Here is a 21,226-nt window from a genome sequence, read left to right on the forward strand (position 1 = left end):
AACCTCGGGAGCAGACAAAAAGTAGACGAACCAGGATCAGCAATCCATGGCAGTGCTGTGCTGTGCTGTGCTGTGCTGTGCTGTGGGTGTTGCCTCTGGGCTCCATCTCGAAATCTCCGTGGGCTGTTGTTGGTTGAGCGTCCGGCTGTCTGTCTGTCTTCCCTCTTTCCCTCTTCCGCCTGAGGGCAGGGCGGTCGGTTCTTCAGCAACTCCCGCCAACTGCGCCTGTCCTGTCCCTAGGTAGGGATTCGGGAGACACCCAACACGCCAATAGTGGGCAGCCCCAATAGTAGCAGCACCATCGACGGCCCCATCATCATCATCATCATCCTCGTCGTCGCAACAGTAACAACAACAACACCAGAGCAGCCCACATCGCCAGCCAAACGTCGTCATCCAGCGTATGATAAGTCACTGCCTGGCCGCCAGCATGACCAAGGTTTCATTCGTCAACCCAGCCTGCGTGCCGTTGGGCGGGTCCCTCGCGCAGATACGCAGTCGTCCACGGCCGCTTTGTTTGGCCCGTCATACCAGGGCATGGCAACTTCGGTGAATGTCGTGGCTTTGGATCTGTCCTGGCTCCATCCTGTGCAGTCTGAACGGCCATGGACTCGGCCGGCTTGTCCCCCCTCCAGGACCGCTGCTCGTCCATCCGTCCAACGGGCTTCCCCCTCCCCCAAGTTGGTCGGTCCCTCCAAGAGGATGTTCTTGCTTGCTTGCTTGCTTGCTTGCTTGCTTGCTTGCTTTATGTCGACTCCGCTGCTCGCTCTCTTCTCCCTCCCCATCCCATCCCAACCCAACCCAGCCCTTCTCCGCTGACTGTTGACGCAGCCCTCAGATTCCCCCCTCCAAGAGGGGATTTTCTCAATCTAGCTGCGCGCAAACACCCTTCGCCAGTCCCGCCAACTACCGAAGAGGCCCTTTCCCTTGACCGTCCTGCTGTCGATGGATCCCCAGCAGGGCCCCCGGGTGCTGGGCAAGGCGACGGCGCCATCCGATTTGCTGCGCGATCCCACGCCTAGGCGATGCGACACACAGCCGACGCTCCAGACGCCGTCAAGCAGCTCTTGTCGAATGGGTGTGCCCAAACCTGACGTGCAGCTGCATCGTGGCGGACCTTGTTGCGCTGAATCGGCCAATCCCACGCCGGCCATCGACCGCCTGACTGTCTTGCTTCTGCTTGCCGTTCCCTCAGCACCAAAAGCGGCAAGCCTGCTTTTTTTTTCCTGCTGCTGCTGGTCTGCTGCTGGTCCTTCTCCATTGTTGGGCGTCCTGACTTGTCGTCTCCGGTCTTTGTCGTCGTCGTCCTGCACTGCTTTTCCCCTGCTCGTCCGCGTGTCCTGGTGGTGCTCTTGCTCTGGCTGGTTCCGTTGCCGCTGCTGGCGCCCTTTTTTTCCCGTGTTCTGCCTGATCCCGTGCTGGCCTTGATCCTGACTGAACGCTGATGCTGAGCTGGGTGGGGGTGGCCTCTGGAAGTGGCCGCATCGCACCATGTATGCATCGCGGTGGCCATTTGCTCCGTGTCGGCGGGCGAGAGACTTTGTGCTCTGCGCTTGCACCATGGTACATATTACATGGTCCATATGTACATGATGCAAGGCAGGGCCCCCGAACGAGAGATTTTGCGTAGTAGACGGTCGTTTGATTGCCCGCGTGATGCAGCATGGCGTCGAGCTGACTGCAATTCGCCCATTGGCCGCGCAATGCTGGCCGCGTCCCGGACCAGAGCCCGGAGCACATTGGATGGCCACCAGACCACTGGACGGCGACGCACCAATCATGCTGCCCTCGGCGCTCTTGTCAGATGCCTCTGCCGCAGCGCAAATCCACCCGTTCGTCACCAGTCAACTGGCGAGACTCGGCGGATGGCTGCACAAGAGAGGCCATGCCCGACGAGCGGTGGCGGGCCCGTCCCGTTAGCCGCGATCCAGACGCCAGACAGGCGCAGACGCAGACGCAGATGCAGATGCAGACGCAGACGCGGACGCAGACGGGTCACGGCGAAACGAGGCCATCGCGACCACATCTCGGCGGCGTGCTTTCGCAATGTTTCTGCCTCTCTCCTCTGCCGCTTCGCTTCGACGACTCGAGAGACGCCCGGCCGCAGTCCATCGGTATCCGCCCATCTTATATAGCCTCGCCATGTCCACGACGAACCGGTTCCTTCTGGAGGCCAATACCTCATGCATAATGAGTTGGCACCCACCAGACCCACTCATGTACAACACATCATAAAAAAAATCTCTGCGCAAAGGCGGTCGAACATCTCGAACAAGAACGCTGGCAGGCCTTCGAAAGCCGCTTCCATTCTCCCGGCATGGGCTTGTCCCTTGACAAATGCCATCGTGGCCTTCTTATTCCAATCGCATCTTCGCAACCCAACATGGTCATACCGCTGTCGATGCCTGCCTTTCTGTTACGTCGCCACGTGGCGACGGCAACGAACGCTTGCATGGTCAAACCTGGGGTTGGCACTCCGCGTGTAATTCGCTGGACTACCGAGTGGTAAGGTATACGGGCAGTCTGTGTCTGCATTGGTTTCCTCTCGCTCATCTCGCCTTGTTCCCATTGCTTGCGCCATCTGAGACGCCAATGCAGACTATCCTCACATTCGCATCATTAGAGCTGCTTCCACAACAAGTCGGCAATTCCGTTGTCAGGCTTCGGCTCTTCTGGGATACGCAAGTCTGCAAATGGCGGTCAGGATCAAGTAGGTAGGATTCGACGACATGGCCACACTCTTCTTCTTACTGTACTTGATGCGAATATGACCGACGGATCTCCTCCCTTTTAGCCTCCATGGCACGAGGCGCCACGATGTCCCAGCGAGTTGGTATTCGATGTCACCCGGGCTGGGATGATATGCTGATGCTCGCCCCCCCCTTCGATTCTAACCGATGCAGGTTGATCCGGATTTGTTCCAGCCGTATGTCTGCGTTTGAAAACTCTGCACCTGCATCGCTTGAAGGACGAGGCTGAGGCTAAAGCCACCAGCTAATGCCGGCGCATTTCTCGTTTGGAGACGGCTGTGTGCTTCAAGGTTCTCTCTTCTGACGACATCCAACCTTGCCAACTCATCTGGGTGCCCCCCTAACGAGGGCGCTAAACAGCTGCCACCTTTGGCGCCCCAAAGCCTGAGAGCCCGAGATGCAATCATTGGCCCATGCGCTGTATGTCACAGCTGGGCTCGTACATTTTGCGCCTGGGCGACGCTTTTCTAGAAGTTCCCTTGCAGCAACACTGCCGAGTTCGCGGCCTCTGAGCCGTTTTGCTCCTCGGTTGTGTGTGCTATCGAGCGCGGTGGACTGGGCGGCCCTGTGCCCTGATGTCGGGCCCTCCCAACGATGAGTTGCACACCTCTACCTACTAGGCATGCGTGTAGAGGCTCCTCAGTCCATGCTGCTGTGTGTACATATATAATTACTGATGTGTAATGACCACCAAGTCGGGCGCCTGCTATACCCGCCTAGAGAGGGATCTACTTGAGCCGTCGAGAATATCGGGGACATCTCTTCAGGAGTTTCGTTCCCTACATACCTACCCGTCTCTGTGCTCCAGCCCGTTCGTTCCCTGCCCATGCCTGATACTACTACTTGAGTCGCTCTGCTGCTCCCAATGGGCTGGTGCGTGAGAAGCCGGCCTGTGGATGCCGTGATTCGTGCTCTGCCGGCCCAACTCGCCTCTGCCTCTGCCTGACGGCACTGCGGGCGACCCGAAGCTGTTCAAGGCCACTGAGGCTGGCAGACAGACGCCGAAAAAGGGCGGCAGCTCGAGCCGCGAGTTTGGCGCGCCGGGCCTATGAAAATCCGCTGGCGCCGCCCCCCGGTCCCCTCCAGACGGGCTGCCAATAGGGTCTGGCACTGGCACGGCCAGCTGGAACGCCTTCCCGACTAGAGGCGAGAGACCAAATCCCGAACCTCGAAAAGGCTTCTTCTTCTTTCTTGTTTTTCATTCCAAGCTCGCAACCCTCGGCCGCCGATGCGAACCTCGATGCAGCCCGTCCGTTGATGCACCCGCCTGTCCGCCAGTCCCGCGTTTCTGCCCAATCCCACCCGCTTCGGAATCTACACGCGGTTCTTTGCCCTGCGCGTATCCGAGGCCAAGGAAAAAAGAGAAGAGCGAGCGAGCGAGAGAGAGAGAGAGAGAGAGAGAGAGAGTGTGTGTGTGTGTGTGCGTGCGCGCGAGAGGAGCGAGAGGAGACAGACAGAGAGAGAGAGAGAGAGAGAAAGGAGGCTGCTACCGCGACGCCCTTTTGCCTGGCCTCGCGTTTTAATTTTCTGCCCTTGACCCAATATCCCCAATCTCTGCTGTCTCAAGAGCAACGCCGCTTGCCCTGCCTCGCAGCAGCCGCGCTCCCGCCCAGGACGTCAAATGGAGGATGAGGAGAACACGACGAGCAGAATGGAACAAGTGAAGCTCGAGGACGGCGTCGAGCCCGGCGCACACTCGGACGCCCCAGCGACAGCCTCTACCGCCACCCCGAAGCTGCAGAGCAGCGAAGCCCCGTCTCCCGCCTCCCTCGACGGCTCCAAGTCGCAGAGCGAGAGCGTCGGAACCCCAAACTCGACGACGGCGGTGGCGACCAAGCCGGCGCGCCTGTCGCGCAAGTTGTCACAGAAGCCCGTCGCCCGCGAGGTGCCCTTGTACAGCCACCTGCCAGACGTCACGGCCGAGTCGTGCGCAACGTTCCAGGTCATCCCCGACTGTCTCTATGGATCGAAGAATCTGGGCTCGACGGATAGTGACGCCCTCGACTGCGACTGCAGGGAAGAATGGCGTATGTGACCTTTCCCTCCCACCTTGCCTCTTGCTCTTCTCCATTGGTCTTTCTGTTTACCGCAGCTGTCCTTTTCTGTCCCTTGGGCTCCTTGACTGACAGCAAAGCAGGAGATGGCGAGAACTTCGCTTGCGGTGAAGACTCGGACTGCATCAATCGCGCGACCAAGATGGAGTGCAGCGCTGATTCTGCCAACTGTGGTGGTGGCTGTCAGAATCGACGGTTCCAGCGTAAACAGTACGCAGACGTGACCGTCATCAAGACGGAGAAGAAGGGCTTTGGCCTCCGCGCCAACTCCCCGCTGGAGCCCAATGACTTCATCTATGAGTACATCGGGGAGGTCATCAATGAGCCGACCTTCCGGCGACGCATGTTGCAGTATGACGAGGAGGGCATCAAGCACTTCTACTTCATGTCGCTCAACAAGAACGAGTTTGTAGATGCGACCAAGAAGGGCAACCTGGGACGGTTCTGCAACCACTCATGTAGCCCCAACTGTTTCGTCGACAAGTGGGTGGTTGGCGACAAGCTGCGCATGGGCATCTTCGCTTTGCGCAAGATCCAAGCGGGCGAAGAGCTCGTCTTCAACTACAACGTCGACCGCTACGGCGCAGAGCCTCAGCCTTGCTATTGCGGAGAGGCCAACTGCGTCGGCTTCATCGGAGGAAAGACCCAGACGGAGCGCGCCACCAAGCTGCCCACGGCAACTGTCGAGGCTTTGGGCATCGACGGTGCCGATGGCTGGGACACGCAGGTTCCCAAGAAGCTCCGCAAGAAGCGCCCCGAGGAGGATGACGAGGAGTATGTCAACAGCATACAGCCTCGCAGCTTGACCGAGGACGATGCGCGCAAGGTCATGGCCACCCTGATGCAGTGCAAGGAGAAGTGGATTGCGGTCAAGCTGCTGGAGCGAATCCAACGCTGCGACGAGGAGCGCGTCATCCATTGCGTGATGCGCATGCATGCGTACCAGATCCTCAAGACGACTCTCAACACATTCATTGATGATCACAACGTCGTCTTGCAAGTTCTGTCCATCCTGGACAAGTTTCCCCGTTTGACGAGGAACAAGATCCAAGACTCCAACATCGAGGCGACGATCCAGACCCTGGCCGAATCCGAGCATGAAGACGTAGCCTCGCAGTCCAAGAAGCTCCTCGACGAGTGGAGCAAGCTTGAGGTCGCCTACCGAATACGACGGCGAAAGGTCGACCCCAACGCGCCGATGCAGAACCATTTCGAGGAGCGAAGAGGACAGGCCCGGGAGGAAGAGGCTGCGGCCGCTCAGCAGACGCCCAAAGCGTCTCCGCGACCCATTGACGCCCCCAAGGGACCGCGAAGCAACGTCCCACAGAGGAACAACTCATACTTCAACAACAACGGCCACCGTCAGCGTAGGCCGTTTCACGGCAACAACAGCAACAACAACAACTCTCTTCCTGCGGGATGGTTTACTGCCAAGGATGCCGGCGGTAATACGTATTTCTACAATAAGCAGGGCAAATCGACCTGGGAGCGGCCCACCCAGCCGGCCACAGAACAGACGGCCAAGGCTCCGTCCAAGGCTCTGCAAGAGCAGCTTCTCATCCAAAGCATTATTGACAAGGTCACCAAAGAGGGTACTCCGAAGCAGCCGGCTTCTCAGACTCCAGCACCTGTTGAGGCCTCTCCCAAGGAGGCTAAGAAGGATAAGTGGCGGTCTTTGCCGGTTGAGAAGCAGATGAAGATTTACGAACACACGGTACGTCATCTTGTGGAAAGGGCCCTTCTGAATTGCTTCTAAATACTGACATGACATTCGTCCGACGTAGGTTTACCCTCCCGTCAAGCATGTTTTGGACAAATTCCGACACAAGCTGCCCAAGGAAGAGCTCAAGCGACTCGGCAAAGATGTTGCGAAGAAGCTCGTGGCGTCCGATTACAAAAACAATCGCGTCAATGACCCTGCCGCCCCTCTCACTGAAAAGCAGGAGCGGAACATTAAGAAGTATGTCAAGGACTTCTTGGACCGGGCAGTAGCCAAGTATGAGGCGCACCATAGACGAAAGGCACCCGAGACGACGAATAAGGGCGAGGACGGCAGAGAACCGGCCGCCAACGGAAAGCCAACTCCCGACGCTGACAAGGCCGGCGAGAGTCCCATCGTCTCGTCCCAGGAGGCAGAGGCCGTCGCGGAGGACATCGTCCTTAGTGATGTGGAAGATGATTCCCCCGAGGGCCCTGACCGTAAACGGAAGCGTGATGTCGGGGCCATGGATGTCGCTGTAAGCTCGCCGCTTGACGGACCCGACGTGAAGAGAGTAAAGGAGAATGGAGCAGACGGAGCCACTCCGCCCCCGCCCCCGCCACCTCCACCAGAGAACCCTGGTGCGACTCGGACGGCGGAGAAGCAAGCTTTGCTTGAGCAAGAAGAGGCCCTGATGCGAGAGAACGAGGAAGCGCAGCGCCTTGACGAAGAAGAGCAGGCGAGGAACAAGGAGACTGTCTCGCGGCCGAGCCTGGATGGTCCGGCCGGACAGCAGACGTCCATGGATGAACACGGCAAGCCCCGACAGCAGGAGCTGTTGGGCCATTGAAGCCACGGCCTGCCTCTGGCGGCGGCGTGGCCTTGTTGCTTGCGGCCATCCTGGACTGCACATATTACAGTTAATGCACAAAGCTCTGGTCTTTTTTTTTTACTTCTTTTTGGAGTTTAGGGGTCACGATAGAATCTGCATTGTACCATACAGGTCTTTTTCCTTCTTCACTGATTCCCCCATATTTCCCCTCTGGTTTTACTTCTTCTTTATTTGCCCTTTATTTTCTTTACTCCGCTGGGGTAATTTGAATACCAATAACCCCCTCTTTCTGTCCACTCCCCCCTTTGTTGGGAGAGGGAGAGGAGGGGATGCGCTTCACGTTTTTTTTACTCGATTATCTTTCTTCTTCTCTTTCTTTTTTCTCTTTTTCTCGGTTTATTTGGCAGGACTCTTTCTTCTTAATCTCCTTCTATATCTACGCTTTTATGAGTTCTAGGAAGCAACCAAAAAAAGGGATTTACTTATATTTGTTCTTAATTATAATTTGGGGACCTGTGTAATTGGGGCAACCTGGATCGGTATTTCGGCTTGGCCTTTGTATAAGGTACAGACAAGGGAAAGATGAGCTACCTACACGACGATATCTTGGCAGCAAAACAAGGGGGCAGAGGCGCAAGGGGGAGAGGGGCAGCGCGGAGGGAGGGGAGGGGAGGGGGTGTGTGAGTGAGGGATCTGACGTAGGTGGACGTGAAATAACGGATCTGAAATGGAACTTCATCTCTTTCTTCCTCTTCTTCTGCTTCCAAGAACACTCGACTTCTTATAAAGGCTCTTCTTCTTTTTTGAGGCTTGGGACTATTGAAAGGGTTGTGTGAGATGAGGCGTTTGGGTGATTGATTTGCCATAAGGGGAATTCCAGTCCTCTGTGTGCGTGTGTGTGTGTGGTGGAATGTCTTGGTTAGGAAATAATGGGCTTGGTTGGCTTTTTTGGGGGGGCGTTTTGGGGGCCGTGTAATTTTTATGCCTAGGCCGACGTTGTTTGATACGCCACGTCTGCCCTCTTATTTTACCCAAGGTCTTTGAAAAGGAGAAGGTGCTGATATTAGGATTTTTTTTTTGGGACATGATAGACAAGAGATTGCTTTCTTGAATTGTGCTTATACAGCGGGTGTGGTGGTTGTTGGGCAGTGATGAGAGGTATCTTGGCCCTGGATGTGTTGTTTTGCTTTCGTACCTAGGGAAAGGTTGGGTTGGGGATGGGAGTGTGAGTGTGGCTTTCGGACTTTGGGGTCGGGGAGATTTGGGTAGATTTGATGGTGAGTTTGGTGAGTCGAAGCGAGGTGAGCGCCTCCTGCAAAGGTGTGAGTACCTATATCAGGCTGTGCTTTGCTTTTAGAGACGGAACTACTCAAGCGAAGCGTGGATGTCTTGATGAATAGATGGAGTGATGATTGACAAGGATTGAGGCTGTAGCTTTACTTGCCTTTGAATCTTAGTGGTCGAGCGAATAAGCTTGAATTCATTCCACAACCTGTTACCTAGATGAGGACTATGAAAAAAACCACAATATGCCCCAGCCAGAACGCCATTGCCTGTTAGATTGCCTTGGATACCGTCTATGCCCGTCCAGTTGTATACGTGCAACAATGCCTTTTCAATACACCCATTACATCCGTGGTATATGCTTGTACAGTAATTCGAGGTGGTGTCGCCAAAAGAGAGATCCCATCACTCAATCGTCGTCGTCGTCGTCGCTTGAAGAATCGTCGCCCGCCCGCTTCCGCTTCTTGCTCGCCTGCCCCTCCAGCTCCTCCTTCCTCATAAACACAAAACTCCTGGCCGCCCTATCCTCGCCCTTCCACCCGCTGCTCTCCTCGCCCTTCTTGTTCCTCACGACGCCAAACGTCCGCGCGTGGTGATAGCCAGGGTACGCAGCGGCCTGGAAGCGAAAGCTCCGCTCGAGCTGCAGGCCGGCGTGGCGCCCGAGGTCGCGGATGTTCCACAGGGTGTACGGCTCGCCCTCGAAGAGGGTGACGACGATGGAGCCGCCGGGGGCGAGGGGCGCGCCGGCGGAGGCGAGGCAGCGCTGGAAGAAGGAGACGAGGAGCTCCTGGTTGTAGCGGACCTGGCGGTTCACGTCGGTGGATTTGCCGCCGACGTGGGGGAAGTTGAAGATGATGCGGTCGTGGGGGACGCGGGCGACGGAGGGGGGCAGCTTGGTTGCGTCGACGTTGTAGATGAGCTTATTGGTGATGGTGGGTGGTTTGGAATCATGATTGTCGTCGTCGTCGTCGTCGTCGTCTTGTTCGTCTTCATAATTGTCCTCGTCCTTGGCGACATCGCCGTCTTTGGCATCCGATTGACCGGCAGCAACATCATCGTCATCATCATGCTGACCCGGCCGGCGGTTGATGATGGCAATGTTGGCGTCCACGGCGGGATACTTTGCAACCAGCTCGGCGTGGTCCTTCTCCAGCACCGTGGCCGTGACGTTTGTGCATCTGTGATGCTCGATGATGGACGCGGCGAAGCTCAAGTCGCCCTCGCCAATCAGAAGGATGCGGTCGTGCCGGCTAAAGGGGATGACGGGCTCGTCGTGCTGCTGCTGCCGGTGCTGCTGCTTCTTCTTTGCTGCTCCAGGCGGCTTCGGCTGCTTCTTGTCCTTGGCCTGCGGGCGTCCGGAGGGTCGCTGTGGCGCGGGCTGGCGCGCGAGTTTTCGTCTTTTGGCCATTGATAAATGCTGTGATGGATTGCAGCTCAGCAATTGGGCTGGTTTCTAATAGAGAAGCAGTGTGATCTGTTGGGATATTGAACAATGCTTGCAGTAGAGCTATACACTCGGATGGAGTGAGGCGGCGATAAGAAAAAAAGATGTTGTACCTTAGGTAGGCATGTACTGCGTAGGTAGTAGATGCCGAGCCGAAACGGGGCCACTTTAATGGCGTCGTAGCCCCAAAGTCTACAGAAAAGGTTATCAGATAGTAGTATTATCTAAGCAAAGAACAGCAACAGCAGGAAAATAGAGGGACAAGAAGGAACGCTGGCACAAGCACAAGAAAAGGCAGATCTCACGTGCAACTAATCGGGCGGGATGGCGGCAGCGGACGAGGGCCATGCAGCCAATCAGCGACGGGGCTTACAGCGGCAGAGGCCCGAAAAGCGCAATCAGTTTAGGGGCCGTGTCCAGTCAAGCGGCGCTAAAATCTGGGATCAGGAAGAGAGCTGGAGCGAGCTGGAGCCTCCAGGGCTGTCTAACACGATTTGATCTTTTGCGGAGCACCTGCGCTGCGCTGCGCTACAGTAGGTAGGTACTGTACAGAACAAGGCAACCTCACGCAAGACATGTGTGTACAGTACTAGTACCTACCTACCAAGGTACCTACCTACGAGGCCGGGGGTGGTTTTTGAACACTATTTTTGTCCGTAACTGTGGCATTAGAGCAGGCTCTGCTAACAGACCTTTTCATATTTATACACAAGGTCGCTCTGTTACCGATCTTATACTATTAGCTCTCTGAAATTATGTTGCAATGCTGTTTCCTATTATTCTTTGGTAGGGAATACTGTTCTAATATCTAGACTTTCTCTATAAAATAAGACAAAGGCTATGTTAGCAGAGCCAGGTCTAATGCCACAGTTACGGATAAAAATAGTGGCTGCAGGACTGTTCAAAAACCACCCCCGGCCTCGTAGGTAGTGCCTAAGAATGTACATTACAGCGCTTGCTGCAGATGGCGGTCGATCGTGGTGGGACGGGCTCAATGTGAGAGTTGATGAAAGGAGAGAGAGAAGAAAACAGTGTATGGATACAAATCTTGATAAAGAATGATTTCGAGAATCAGACGGCGAAGAGAGACGAAATGATGGAATGAGTCGCTGTCTCTAGGTATATACTTAGGTAAGGTATAGTAGGTAACTTTCAGTGTGGACGGACAAAGCAACGCGCTGAAGAAGATGCTCGCCCACTACTAACAGAAGCGCAGCTAGCAGTGCCTTATCCGTCGCCCGTTTTCTCCCCTTGGCTGTTATCGGCCCAAAGAGGCAATTTCGGGCTGGTGGAGACGGCGGACCTGTTTGCCGCTACGCTCAAAGTACCTGCTCTCGTACCTGCGGCCTGCGAGCCACCCGAAGCGCGCAACGGGCTGCAAAGCAAAACCACAGCCGCTCAAGAATCTCGAACAGGGAGGGGGAGAGAAACCGGTGTGCACACGATCGAGATGCTTGGACAAGATCCATCGTCAGGAATTTTGCAGGCATTGCTGCGTTTCCTTGAATTGCCTCTCTCCTTCTTCTTCTTCTTCTTCTCCTCTAATGATGCCTTCTGTCTGAGACTTTCTGCGCTAGTCGCTCCTACGAGGCCAGCGTGACGCATCACTGCACGTGCATCTACTATCATCATCTCAGGTGCCCTACCTAGTACCTACAGATGAAGACGAAAGGTAGTAAGCTCAATGTGACATTTTTTGGTTTTGTTCCGCAAGACACGCACCTCATTCATCTGGCTATTTCCATGGCGATGTGCAGCTTCTCGGGACTTTGCGGCTTGGTCACATAGTAACCCAAAAGAGGTACTAGCACCGCAAGTGTCTTCACACACACACACACACACACACTGTGGCCTTGGTCCAAAGAGACGAGCGGGCATCAGGCTTTGCCCTGCAGATGGGAGGCACAATGTATCGTGCCCAACCTGCAGCAGGGGACCGGGCGGACAGGCGAGCACTTGGCACATCTGGTGTGCCACCAGCTGCATTGGTTTGCTCGCCTGCAGCTGCACCATGGCGTGTTTCTGCTGGATGCTACATGGATGGTTGGATGAACCTCAATGGCTGCGGCCGCTGTCCGGGGTTCTCTCTGCTGGTCAACGAGATGGAACGATGTGCAGGTAGGAGACTTTGTACACGTATCAGATGGAGATGCTTTGTTGGGAGTGACATCACGGGCTTGTTGTCCGTTGCCCTCATGCCGGTCTGCCTGGAGGAGGAACAGGGCGATTGCATTACTACCTACCTTACCTACCTACATGTACCTACTGAAGGGAAAGTTGAAGGCTTTCCCCTCTCGTTACCAAAAGAGAAACAAGCGATACGTTGACAGCCGCAAGACAGGGACTTTACGGCTGTAGCGGCCATGGCTAGGTAGTCTGTAGAGTCCGTACGGCACACAATTGCCCGTCTCTTTGTCCAACTGAGGCCTTCCCCCTCTGCTGCCATGTTCAACCACGTTTCGCCACACGACCACGTAGCCATCGTGAGCAGATATACCTACCTACCTACTGCCTAGTGCCCGTAGTAGGTGGTACCTGTAGAGACTCCAAGGCTCAAGCACCTTAGCTCCCACAGCATCAAACCTTGGAGTAGGTAGATTGAGTAAAGCCCTGGCAATTTCAGCCCACTCGCCCTGTATTCGCCCACGCTTTCTCGTCCACAAGGCGAGAGCGCCTTTGAAACCCAAGCTTGTCAAATCGCTGCTCCACTGTGCGGTGAAGAGCCGTTCTCGTCTCCCCTCGCCTGTTCCCTGCAAGTCACCGGTACCTGCTGCCACCGCAGCTCCCCTTCCCACCCCCAGCGGTCCAACCCCAGCGCGGCAGCCGGAGATTCACCTCGTCCGCGCCAACCAGAGGGCCCGGAGGCAGGCCATTGCGTCCCAATCGGGCCTAGCCGGCCGTGCCTGGGCGCCGCGCCGCCAGTCGCTGGCAGGTCCTGCGCTGCGCTGCGAGGCTGCTGCGCGAGGTTCTCGGTACCGGCGAGTGACGCCCGTCACTGCGGCGCCTCCCAGTGCGAAAGGGCGGTTGGGCCGGGGCCAAGGCTGAGGGGGTCCAGAAAAGGGACTTGAACTGGCTGGCCGCACCAAAGCACCAGCACCAGCACCAGCACCAGATCTTTTCTCGAGTCCTCCTCTTCCAGTCCATACCTACCTACCTACTACCTCTACCCAATCACCTACCTACCTCTTTGCTTTATATATTGCAGCCAGTCCCGCGCTTCTTGTGTGCCAAGAGACTGACCGAGACACACGCTCTCTCTCACTCGCACACCCTCAGTCCAGCTCCTCGGACTGACATCGTGCTCACCCGGCTTGCCCTTGCGCACTCGCTTCTTTCAACCTCAGCCCGCCTGCTGCGTGTCTGATTGTTCCGCCGCTGCCTCAATAGCCTCGAACCGCACTCTCTCTGCTATTGTTGCGGAGCCGCGAGCGAGCTCTCGCCAAAAAGAAAAGACCAGACGGAAAACGCCCCCCCGTCTGCTCTCATCGCCAGCCTATGGCAGTACAAGCGGCAGCACACATCGCAGTCAGCTCAGCGTCAGTTTCTCTTCACTTTTAAGGTTCCCCCAGGGAGCCGCACTGTGCGCGGTACCTGCTGCGGTACTCCCCAGCCTTGGCGGCGTGCGGTGCACGTACTCGGTACCCTGTGCGCCGGCCCAAGGTTACAGCACCGCCAGCCAGGCCCTTTTTTTCCTTCAAACACTGTTTGTGGCGGGCTGTCCCAAACTCACCTCGCCTTGCACTCACTTATCATCAGCACCACACAAAGCAGCTCATTCTCCTTCCTCTGCTTCTTCTTCTTCTTCGTCGGCCTCTTCTTCTTCTCCTTCGCCTTCTTCTTCTCCTTCACCACCATCTACGACCAGGGCCGTCTTTGATTTCTTCCGGCCTGTCTTCCATTCCCGTTCCCTCCTTTTCGCACCTTCGTCGTCGTTGATCAATCTTTGTTCGGCACCGCGGCGCGCGTGCTCTTTTTGTTCCCAGCTTACCTACTCACCTGGCGCTGGCCTCAACCCCCGGCTCTACACTGACATCTTTTTCTACACCTATTCCACGCCTGTTCCTGCACCCTTTCTGTACCCCTACAACACCCCCGGACCCCGTAAATCATCCACCCTCGCACGCACGCACTCACTCGCCCTCTCTCCCTCGTCTCTCGCCATGGCTGCTGAGAACGAGCGGGAACCCGCTGCCCGTGGCCGTGGCCGAGGGGGGCGCGGTGGTCGGGCTGGTCGAGGCCGAGGCGGCAGAGGTGCCTCCAACAACGCTGCTCCAGGCGTTGCCAAAGCAGCAAACAACAAGTCTGGCCGCGGCGGCACTCGCAGAGGCCGAGCCAAGAGCTTCGCCGACTCTCGCGTCCAGGCCGCCTACGAACGCCAGAGAGATCTCAAGGCCACCTACCAGACCGTCTCGTATGCCATCAAGAATGCCCTGCAGGAGCTGGCCGATCGCTCCATCGACGAGGTCCTGCGCAACTTTGACCTCGACGACTACGAGGCTACCGCCGAGCTTCAGGAACGCCTCAATCAGAAGCTTGCCCTCTTTGAACGCCAGTTCCAGGCCAAGACGCAGCTCGCCAAGGAGACCTACGACTCCTCCGTCTATGTCGCGGAGCAGGAATTTGAGGTACGGTTCATGCTTCTATTGACCCTCTTCAACGAAGAGCAAACCCTATCATGACTTCCTTCCTCGTCCGCTCGTCCCCTTTTTGTCTCTTCAATACTAACACATCTTCTCCTCGCAGCTTGGTTATGAAGACCTTGCGGACCGGTTCCTTGATGGCCACTTGAACCGTGCTCGCATCATTGGTTCGCTACGCTCCAAGGATCTCCCAGTCGACGTAAGTACCTATCTTGGCTCTGCCTTATTAGTCATGCCCTGCCATGCCCTGATCGACAACCCCCCCTTGGCTTCCGCCCTCCTAGCCTATTCCAGCCTCGTCCCAGGCCCCTTCTTCAAGACGCTGCTGCTAACACGGTGATGCTTCCAGATCGCCGATGACCAGTATGAGTACAAGGTCATCACTGATCACCAGCTCGACACTGAATTTGGCATCTATGAATGCTACAAGGATGGCCACCTTGTCCCTTATCCCTCGCGGGTCGAGGGCACGGAGATGTGGCAAAGAGCTCGGGATGCCGAGGCTGCCACCGCCGCCGCGGCTGCGGCTGCTGCGGCTGCTTCTGGCACTCGAGGAGGAAGAGGCGGCCGCGCCCGAGGTGGTGCCAAGCGCCGCGCCCAAGATCAGCCCGAGGGCCAGCCCGCAGTCAAGAAGACGACTCGCAGCAACTTTGAAAGCCAGCCGCTGCCCACCACCCCCATCACTCCCGCCAAGGGTCTCCTGGCTACGGAGATTGAATCTCACACCGACGGTGCTCCTGTGGAGGAGGACTCTGGTCCTGTCACTCCTGAGCCCGTCATTGCTCCCAATGGCGCCACCACCGTTGCTGTCGCCAGATCCGACAGCAAGCTCGGGGCTCATGAAAGAAGCCCTCCCCTGCCCAAGAACATCTCGGATCCTGACGAGTACGGCTGCCGCACGTACAATCAGAAGCCCTCGGCGAAGGAGAGGGGCGCTAACAGTCGCCTTGTCGTCCCCCGACTCTTCTCGTTTCAAGACCATGAGATTGGCTTCCGTGACAGCACCAACGACTCTTCCAAGGGCCACACGCACGCCAAACGAGGCAAATATCTCGACACCCCGGACAGCAACGGCATGCACTTTGACTACTGGTGCAACGGCTACGACTACTCCAACACCACCCCAGCTGACTTTGACGAGGCGCTCGTCAAGAAGCATGGACTCCATCCCCGCTTCGGCGTCTTCCTGCCCACCAGCACCAACCAGCAAGAGCCAACCAAGCCGTACGTCATGCCCGGCAAGCCGGTCGTCTTCATTGCTGAGCCTTCTGGCCGCATCTCCCACGCCTCCCGCTCCTTCCAGCGGACGGTTAATGACCGTCGCGTGGTTGATGAGCCGGTGAGGGTGAGGATGAATGCCGCCATGCGGCGTTTCTGCAAGCTGCAAACCATCCCCCTCGAGGATGTCGCCGTCACCGAGTATCTGCCCACCGAGGAGGAGCTTCGCAGTCGATCTCTGGGCACAGCCGTCAAGGAGCTCGAGTCCATCCCCGAGGCCGTCGAGACCTCGCCCGAGACAGAGGAGCAAGTCTCCACAGAGGAGGAGGTCACCGAGCCTCCCCAGCAAGGTGGCAACCTTGCCGCGATGTCTGTCCTTACTTACGCGACTGCGTTTGTCGAGGCCGAGTTGAACACGCGAGCTGCGCCGCCGCCGCCTGCCCCAAAGGCCACACGATATGATGCCATTAGAGATGTCTTCACGGATTCGAAACCTGCCCCAGCGCCTGCTGCCGAGACGAACAGTCTCAACCTCAATTTCCTTGCTGAGCTGTGCAACGTCGAGACTCGTCTGCGAGAGCCCGAGGGCTCTGCCACCAAGGCACAGACTACTTCTCATGCGGCAATGCCAGAGGCGGAATCCGAGATGAGGGTCCATCGCGAGGATGCGCCGCCCGTTGCTCCTCCGATGAGCCAAGTCCCCATTAGCGCGCAGCATGTCCCCGTTGAGCCTGCTCAGGAGCAGCACCAGGCGGCATACTACACCTACAGCGGCTATGCCATGCCCGAGCCTCCTCCTCGAGACGCGCCCATGGGGCCTATTCGACCGATCGACCCCCCCTACGCAGGTGGTCGCATGGCACACTATGGCCCTGAAGGTACCATACTTGCCCCAGCGTCGGCGCCAGTGCAGGCTCCCCCTACTCCAGTACCCGCTGCGGGTTATGCTCATTACTGGTCTCAGCAGGCACCTCCTCCTCCGCCGGCCGCTCTAGCTCCCGCTCCCGCTCCGTCGCCGGCTATGATGCAAGCGCAGGCTCCCCCGGCTCCGGGGCCCGGCGCGCCATACTCTCATGGCTACTGGTCTCAGCAGCCCCCGCCACCGCCGGCTCAGCTTCCCCCTCCATCTCCAGCTATGGCGCAGGCACAGGGGCCGCCGCCGCCGCAGCAGCAGCAGCAGCAGCAGCAGCATTACCCGCAGCCTCCCCCTCCCCCCAGGATGCCCTTCTCTGCTGAACCGCTGCCGCCGCAGCCACTGCCGCCTCTCCGCCCTCCTCGAGGTCGTTCTCAGCCTGTCCAAGACGACATGCTGCGTGATCCAATGATGAGGCCGGCTCCTCACGGCATGAACAACTACTACCCCCCTGGTCCCCCACGACCCTACCACCATGGCTACCCGGCTCCTGAGCCCCTGGGCCCCATGCCGCCACTCGCACAGGACAGGATCCTGCCCGCTCCCCAGCCACAGCAATCCTACATGGGGCCGTCTGGCCCTGGGTCTGGCTACGCGCCTCAGATGCCTTCGCCAACCTTTGGCCACCCTCAGCCAATGCCTGGTCCCATGGGACAGAGTCCTCCCGGGACACCCCAAGGGGCCCCCGGCTCGATGCACCGCCATCGGTCTACGCCTTCGGGTTCCTCCGATGCGGGAACCGGCAAATATCGCAAACTACAGCCCGCCCCAGTGCCCGCTCACCGGACATGGTCAAGCAAGCCGGAGCTGAAGACCATTCCGTACGATCACAAAGAGACGGGAGCATCGGCTGCCCTTCCGAAGTCTGGACCGACGCAAATTAGGGGTTGGAACGTCAACCAGCACCGGAAGCGGAGCAAGGCCAATCAGCAGGGCACAGGCGAAGCCGGAACTGACCAGAATGATTCCAGATAGAGATTGGAAACACCCGGTCAATCAGCGCCTCAGGGCGTCCTCGCAAACTCTCAGGCCACGGCCCCCCTGACCACGGCTCCTCACCCCAACTGGTCTGTACGCTTTGCGGAGCCCTTTACTCTCCCGTCCTTATTCCCGCGCACCTCGACTCCAGCTCGGCCGCGCACAATGGCTCAGGGCATGGAGCTCGACCCAACTCCCCCGACATCTCTTGAGAATTCCACCGTCTCGGTCGAGCAAGTCTCGGCCGAGCAAGCCGCTGCTCCAGCAGGGCCAACGCCCACGGAGCTAGCGCCAGCACAGCCAGCGCCCTCGCAGGCAGTGCCTTCCGAGCCAGCTGCTGTTGCAGCTCCTGTTGATGCCTCGACCTCTGAGAATGGCATCACTGCGTCACGTCTTCGGCCACGAAGAGCCAAAACGCCGGCCTCTACAACCGCTGCTGCCTCTTCACAACCAGCTTCCCCCCGCCGTCGTGCGAGGCAGCCAAGCCGAGCGGCATCGAGGAAGAAGACTACCCGAAGGGGGGCTGCTCTGGCCACTATCCAGGCCCAGCCTCAACCCCCAGCGGAGGGCGCTTGATATCCCCGTCAGACCCGTACTATGACAGCCAAGTTGCTGTACCTATACTCTGTAGCGTTACCACTGCGGCTCGGGGCTTTGTACCTCGGCTTAAAACAGCAGTGCCCGCTACGTCTTCGTCAGAGCCGTACTATGACAGCCAAGTTGCTGTACCTGCAATTCTGTAGCGTTACCATTGCGGCACGGGGTTTTGCACCTCAGCTTGAAACAGCAGTGCCAGCTACGCTTTCTTCGTTTTTTCCCCTTGCTGTTTTGTTGTACCAATATAGGGATCTCAACTTTTTTACTTGCCATTTCTGTCTATTTGTCTTTCATGCTCTTTTCTATTTTCCATTTCATTTTTGCTGGTCGCACAGGGAAGGCAAGGATACCAAAACTTGGAGGGAATTTGATCGTTAGACGCCACGATGATGGCTGTGATAGAAGGGAGGAGGTGTTTGGTATTGTTTTTGTGGATTCCTCTATTCCTTTTACACTTTTCCAAGGTTTACTCTCTGCATTCTGGTTGCGAATGGCATTTCCCACATCAGAGAAGGATCATGAACTTGTTACCTCTTTGTTTTGTTCCTCTAGGGACATGCGGTACCTCGAGACGATGTGAATATACTCGTGCTCTCCATCTTTGGGCGCCTCAAGTGAACGTGTAGTGATGAAATTGGACTTGATGATGTGTGTGTCCTGTGATAATCTCATACATTGCTAAACGACATGCGTGCGTGTGTCACTACATGCCGGCTAAGGTATGAACGTATCCTGAGCTACTCAAACGTACAATATCCCCCAGATGCTTTTCTTTTTTTCTCCTCTTTGGTGCAATCAGATCCGAAGTATGAAGGAGATGGGCGTTATATCGCCTGCTTCTTGCTATCCTCCCCTCTGTCTGTCTTACATTTTTAGTACATGCGTGATCGTATCGCCCGCTATATCATCCTGAATGCTTTCTTTTCCCATCCCTATGTATATCTCATGCTCCATCTTTATGTATCATATATCTCATTCCACCCCCCGCGATCTAGAATTGCGGCAATACTCCTCATCGACGAGCTCTAGCAGGCAGACTCGCCTCAGAGCGACCTCGAAATGAGCAAAACGCAGCTCTAGAAAGAAACCCCCCATGCTCATTGTGTTGTCTGAGGTGGTCCGTCTGTTGTTGAGTTGTTGTCGGATGTGCTCACCTGTGCCTGCGGCTCCGCGGCGGAAGAAGACGTAGGTGCGGTTGTTTCAGTCCCAGTTGTCGATGCGAAGACTTGGGCGCTGGTGTCAGGGTGAGGTTGAGTAGTAGCTGGGATCGAGGTCATCATGTTGGCGCTCGTCGTGGGAGCCGTCAAGTCTACGCCCATGGGCATGCCCTGCGTTTGAGCAGCAAGAGCGGCGGCGGCAGCAGCAGGATCCATTGGTGGGACGATCATACCAGAGGCGTCGAGGCCCATGGACGTCGCCATTGTGGGGGGCATCACCATTGCGCTGCCGTTGGGAGGAGGAGGAGCAGCAGCAGCAGTCAGGGGGTCGACGATGCCGCTGCTGCCGCCGCCCATGGAGAGGAGGTTGGCGCCGAGGGTGCCCTCGGGATGGAGGGGGTACATGGGGGCCTCCATGGTGGTGCCGTCGAAGATGACCATGTTTTGGATGGGCTGCTGCTTCTGGCCGAGGACGTTGATGACGTCCTGGGCGAGCTGGCCGCCGAGGATGGCCGTGACGGGCGCGATCTCGCTGCCGAGGTTCTGGAGGAAGCTGCGCAGGAACTCGGGCCGCAGGGTCTCGCTGGGGAGGTTGAGGGCCTTGTGCTTGTGCGTGGCGATCTGGGTGAAGAGCTTGAGGTCCTCGCGCGTGCCGGGCAGGCGGCCGCCCTGGATCTGCATAAACTCCCACAGGGCGCGCAGGCACGAGAGGGCCGGGGTGACGCTGCGCAGGCGGCGCCTGGACTTGGCGTACTCGTCGGGCAGGCCGGCGACGTCGCTGGCGAGGAACCAGGTGGAGTAGAGCTCGCGCTTGGTGACGGACTCGACCGTCTTGGGGCCCTCCTTCTTCGTCTGGACATTGACGATGGAGCGCGTGCGGGTTTCCTGGCGCGGCTCGGTGGCGACGTTGCCGAGGTCGCGCTCGATGACGTAGTCGTGCTCGATGAGGTCGCTGAAGATGAAGCCGTACATGCCGTGCGTGCCCGCGGCGTAAAAGGCCTTGCCGTTGAGGCGCGTGGCCGTGTTGATGAGGTTGAACGAGTCCGGGTCAAGGTCGGTGGCGATGACGACGTCAAAGGCGCCAAAGTAGCTGGGCCCTTTTGCCTTGACGCCCTCGGCGTCGACGTGCACCTGGACGCGCGGGTTGAGCTTGCGCAGGGCGGCGCTGGCGGCCTCGGCGCGGTTCATGCCGACGGGGTTGTCGACCTCGGCGAGGAGGAACTGCGCGCCCAGGTCGGCCTCGGTGACGGGCGCGCTGTCGAGCACCGTGAGGGAGCCGATGCCGGCGAGGACGAGGTTCTTGGCGATTTCGTTGGCGAGGGCGCGGATGGTGATGAGGAGGATGTTTGCGTTTTGGATCTTGGCCTGCGCGGCCATGCCCCAGAGGCGGATTTGGCGGTCATAGAGGGCGATTTCATCTGCGAGGATTTTGTGAGATGAGAGTTGATGATGAGCTGTTGTGGAGGAGGAGCGGAAGATGAGAAGGATGAAGGGGGGGGGATGTGTTTACCTGCTGTGATGGCCTTGTCGGGGAGGGCACCGTTGCCGTTGCTGTACATGAGAGGAGCCGTGGCGGATGCGTCTGGGATGGCGGCTGTGGCGAGAGATTGATCTGGGATGAAGCCTTGGCCGGGCATCGTCATCATGGGTGGGATGGAGG

The 21,226-nt window shown here is 57.6% G+C and overlaps 4 protein-coding genes across 4 annotated transcripts; 2 read left to right on the forward strand and 2 right to left on the reverse strand.

Annotated features, from left to right (window-relative positions):
• Nucleotides 1-4,096: 4,096 nt before the first annotated feature.
• Nucleotides 4,097-7,353, forward strand: TRIREDRAFT_80732 (uncharacterized protein; the record flags this gene model as incomplete). The annotated part of the gene is made up of 3 exons (XM_006967938.1): nucleotides 4,097-4,777; nucleotides 4,888-6,518; nucleotides 6,589-7,353. Exons 1-3 carry the CDS (start codon nucleotides 4,372-4,374, stop codon nucleotides 7,351-7,353), a joined length of 2,802 nt encoding a protein of 933 aa, XP_006968000.1. The 5' UTR covers nucleotides 4,097-4,371.
• A 1,687-nt stretch (nucleotides 7,354-9,040) lies between these two features.
• On the reverse strand, nucleotides 9,041-10,027 carry TRIREDRAFT_40814 (uncharacterized protein; the record flags this gene model as incomplete). The annotated part of the gene is made up of 1 exon (XM_006967907.1): nucleotides 9,041-10,027. A coding segment is annotated over one exon (987 nt), but the record flags the coding sequence as incomplete, so codon positions are not given.
• Nucleotides 10,028-14,223: 4,196 nt separating this feature from the next.
• Nucleotides 14,224-18,388, forward strand: TRIREDRAFT_110418 (uncharacterized protein; the record flags this gene model as incomplete). Its single annotated transcript, XM_006967939.1, has 4 exons — nucleotides 14,224-14,688; nucleotides 14,807-14,902; nucleotides 15,053-17,720; nucleotides 17,835-18,388. 4 exons carry the CDS (start codon nucleotides 14,224-14,226, stop codon nucleotides 18,386-18,388), a joined length of 3,783 nt encoding a protein of 1,260 aa, XP_006968001.1.
• A 1,535-nt stretch (nucleotides 18,389-19,923) lies between these two features.
• Nucleotides 19,924-20,994, reverse strand: TRIREDRAFT_37833 (uncharacterized protein; the record flags this gene model as incomplete). Its single annotated transcript, XM_006967905.1, has 1 exon — nucleotides 19,924-20,994. A coding segment is annotated over one exon (1,071 nt), but the record flags the coding sequence as incomplete, so codon positions are not given.
• Between the last annotated feature and the right edge of the window lie 232 nt (nucleotides 20,995-21,226).

This window comes from Trichoderma reesei (genome assembly GCF_000167675.1).
Source record: "Trichoderma reesei QM6a unplaced genomic scaffold TRIREscaffold_20, whole genome shotgun sequence".
Taxonomy (NCBI): domain Eukaryota; kingdom Fungi; phylum Ascomycota; class Sordariomycetes; order Hypocreales; family Hypocreaceae; genus Trichoderma; species Trichoderma reesei.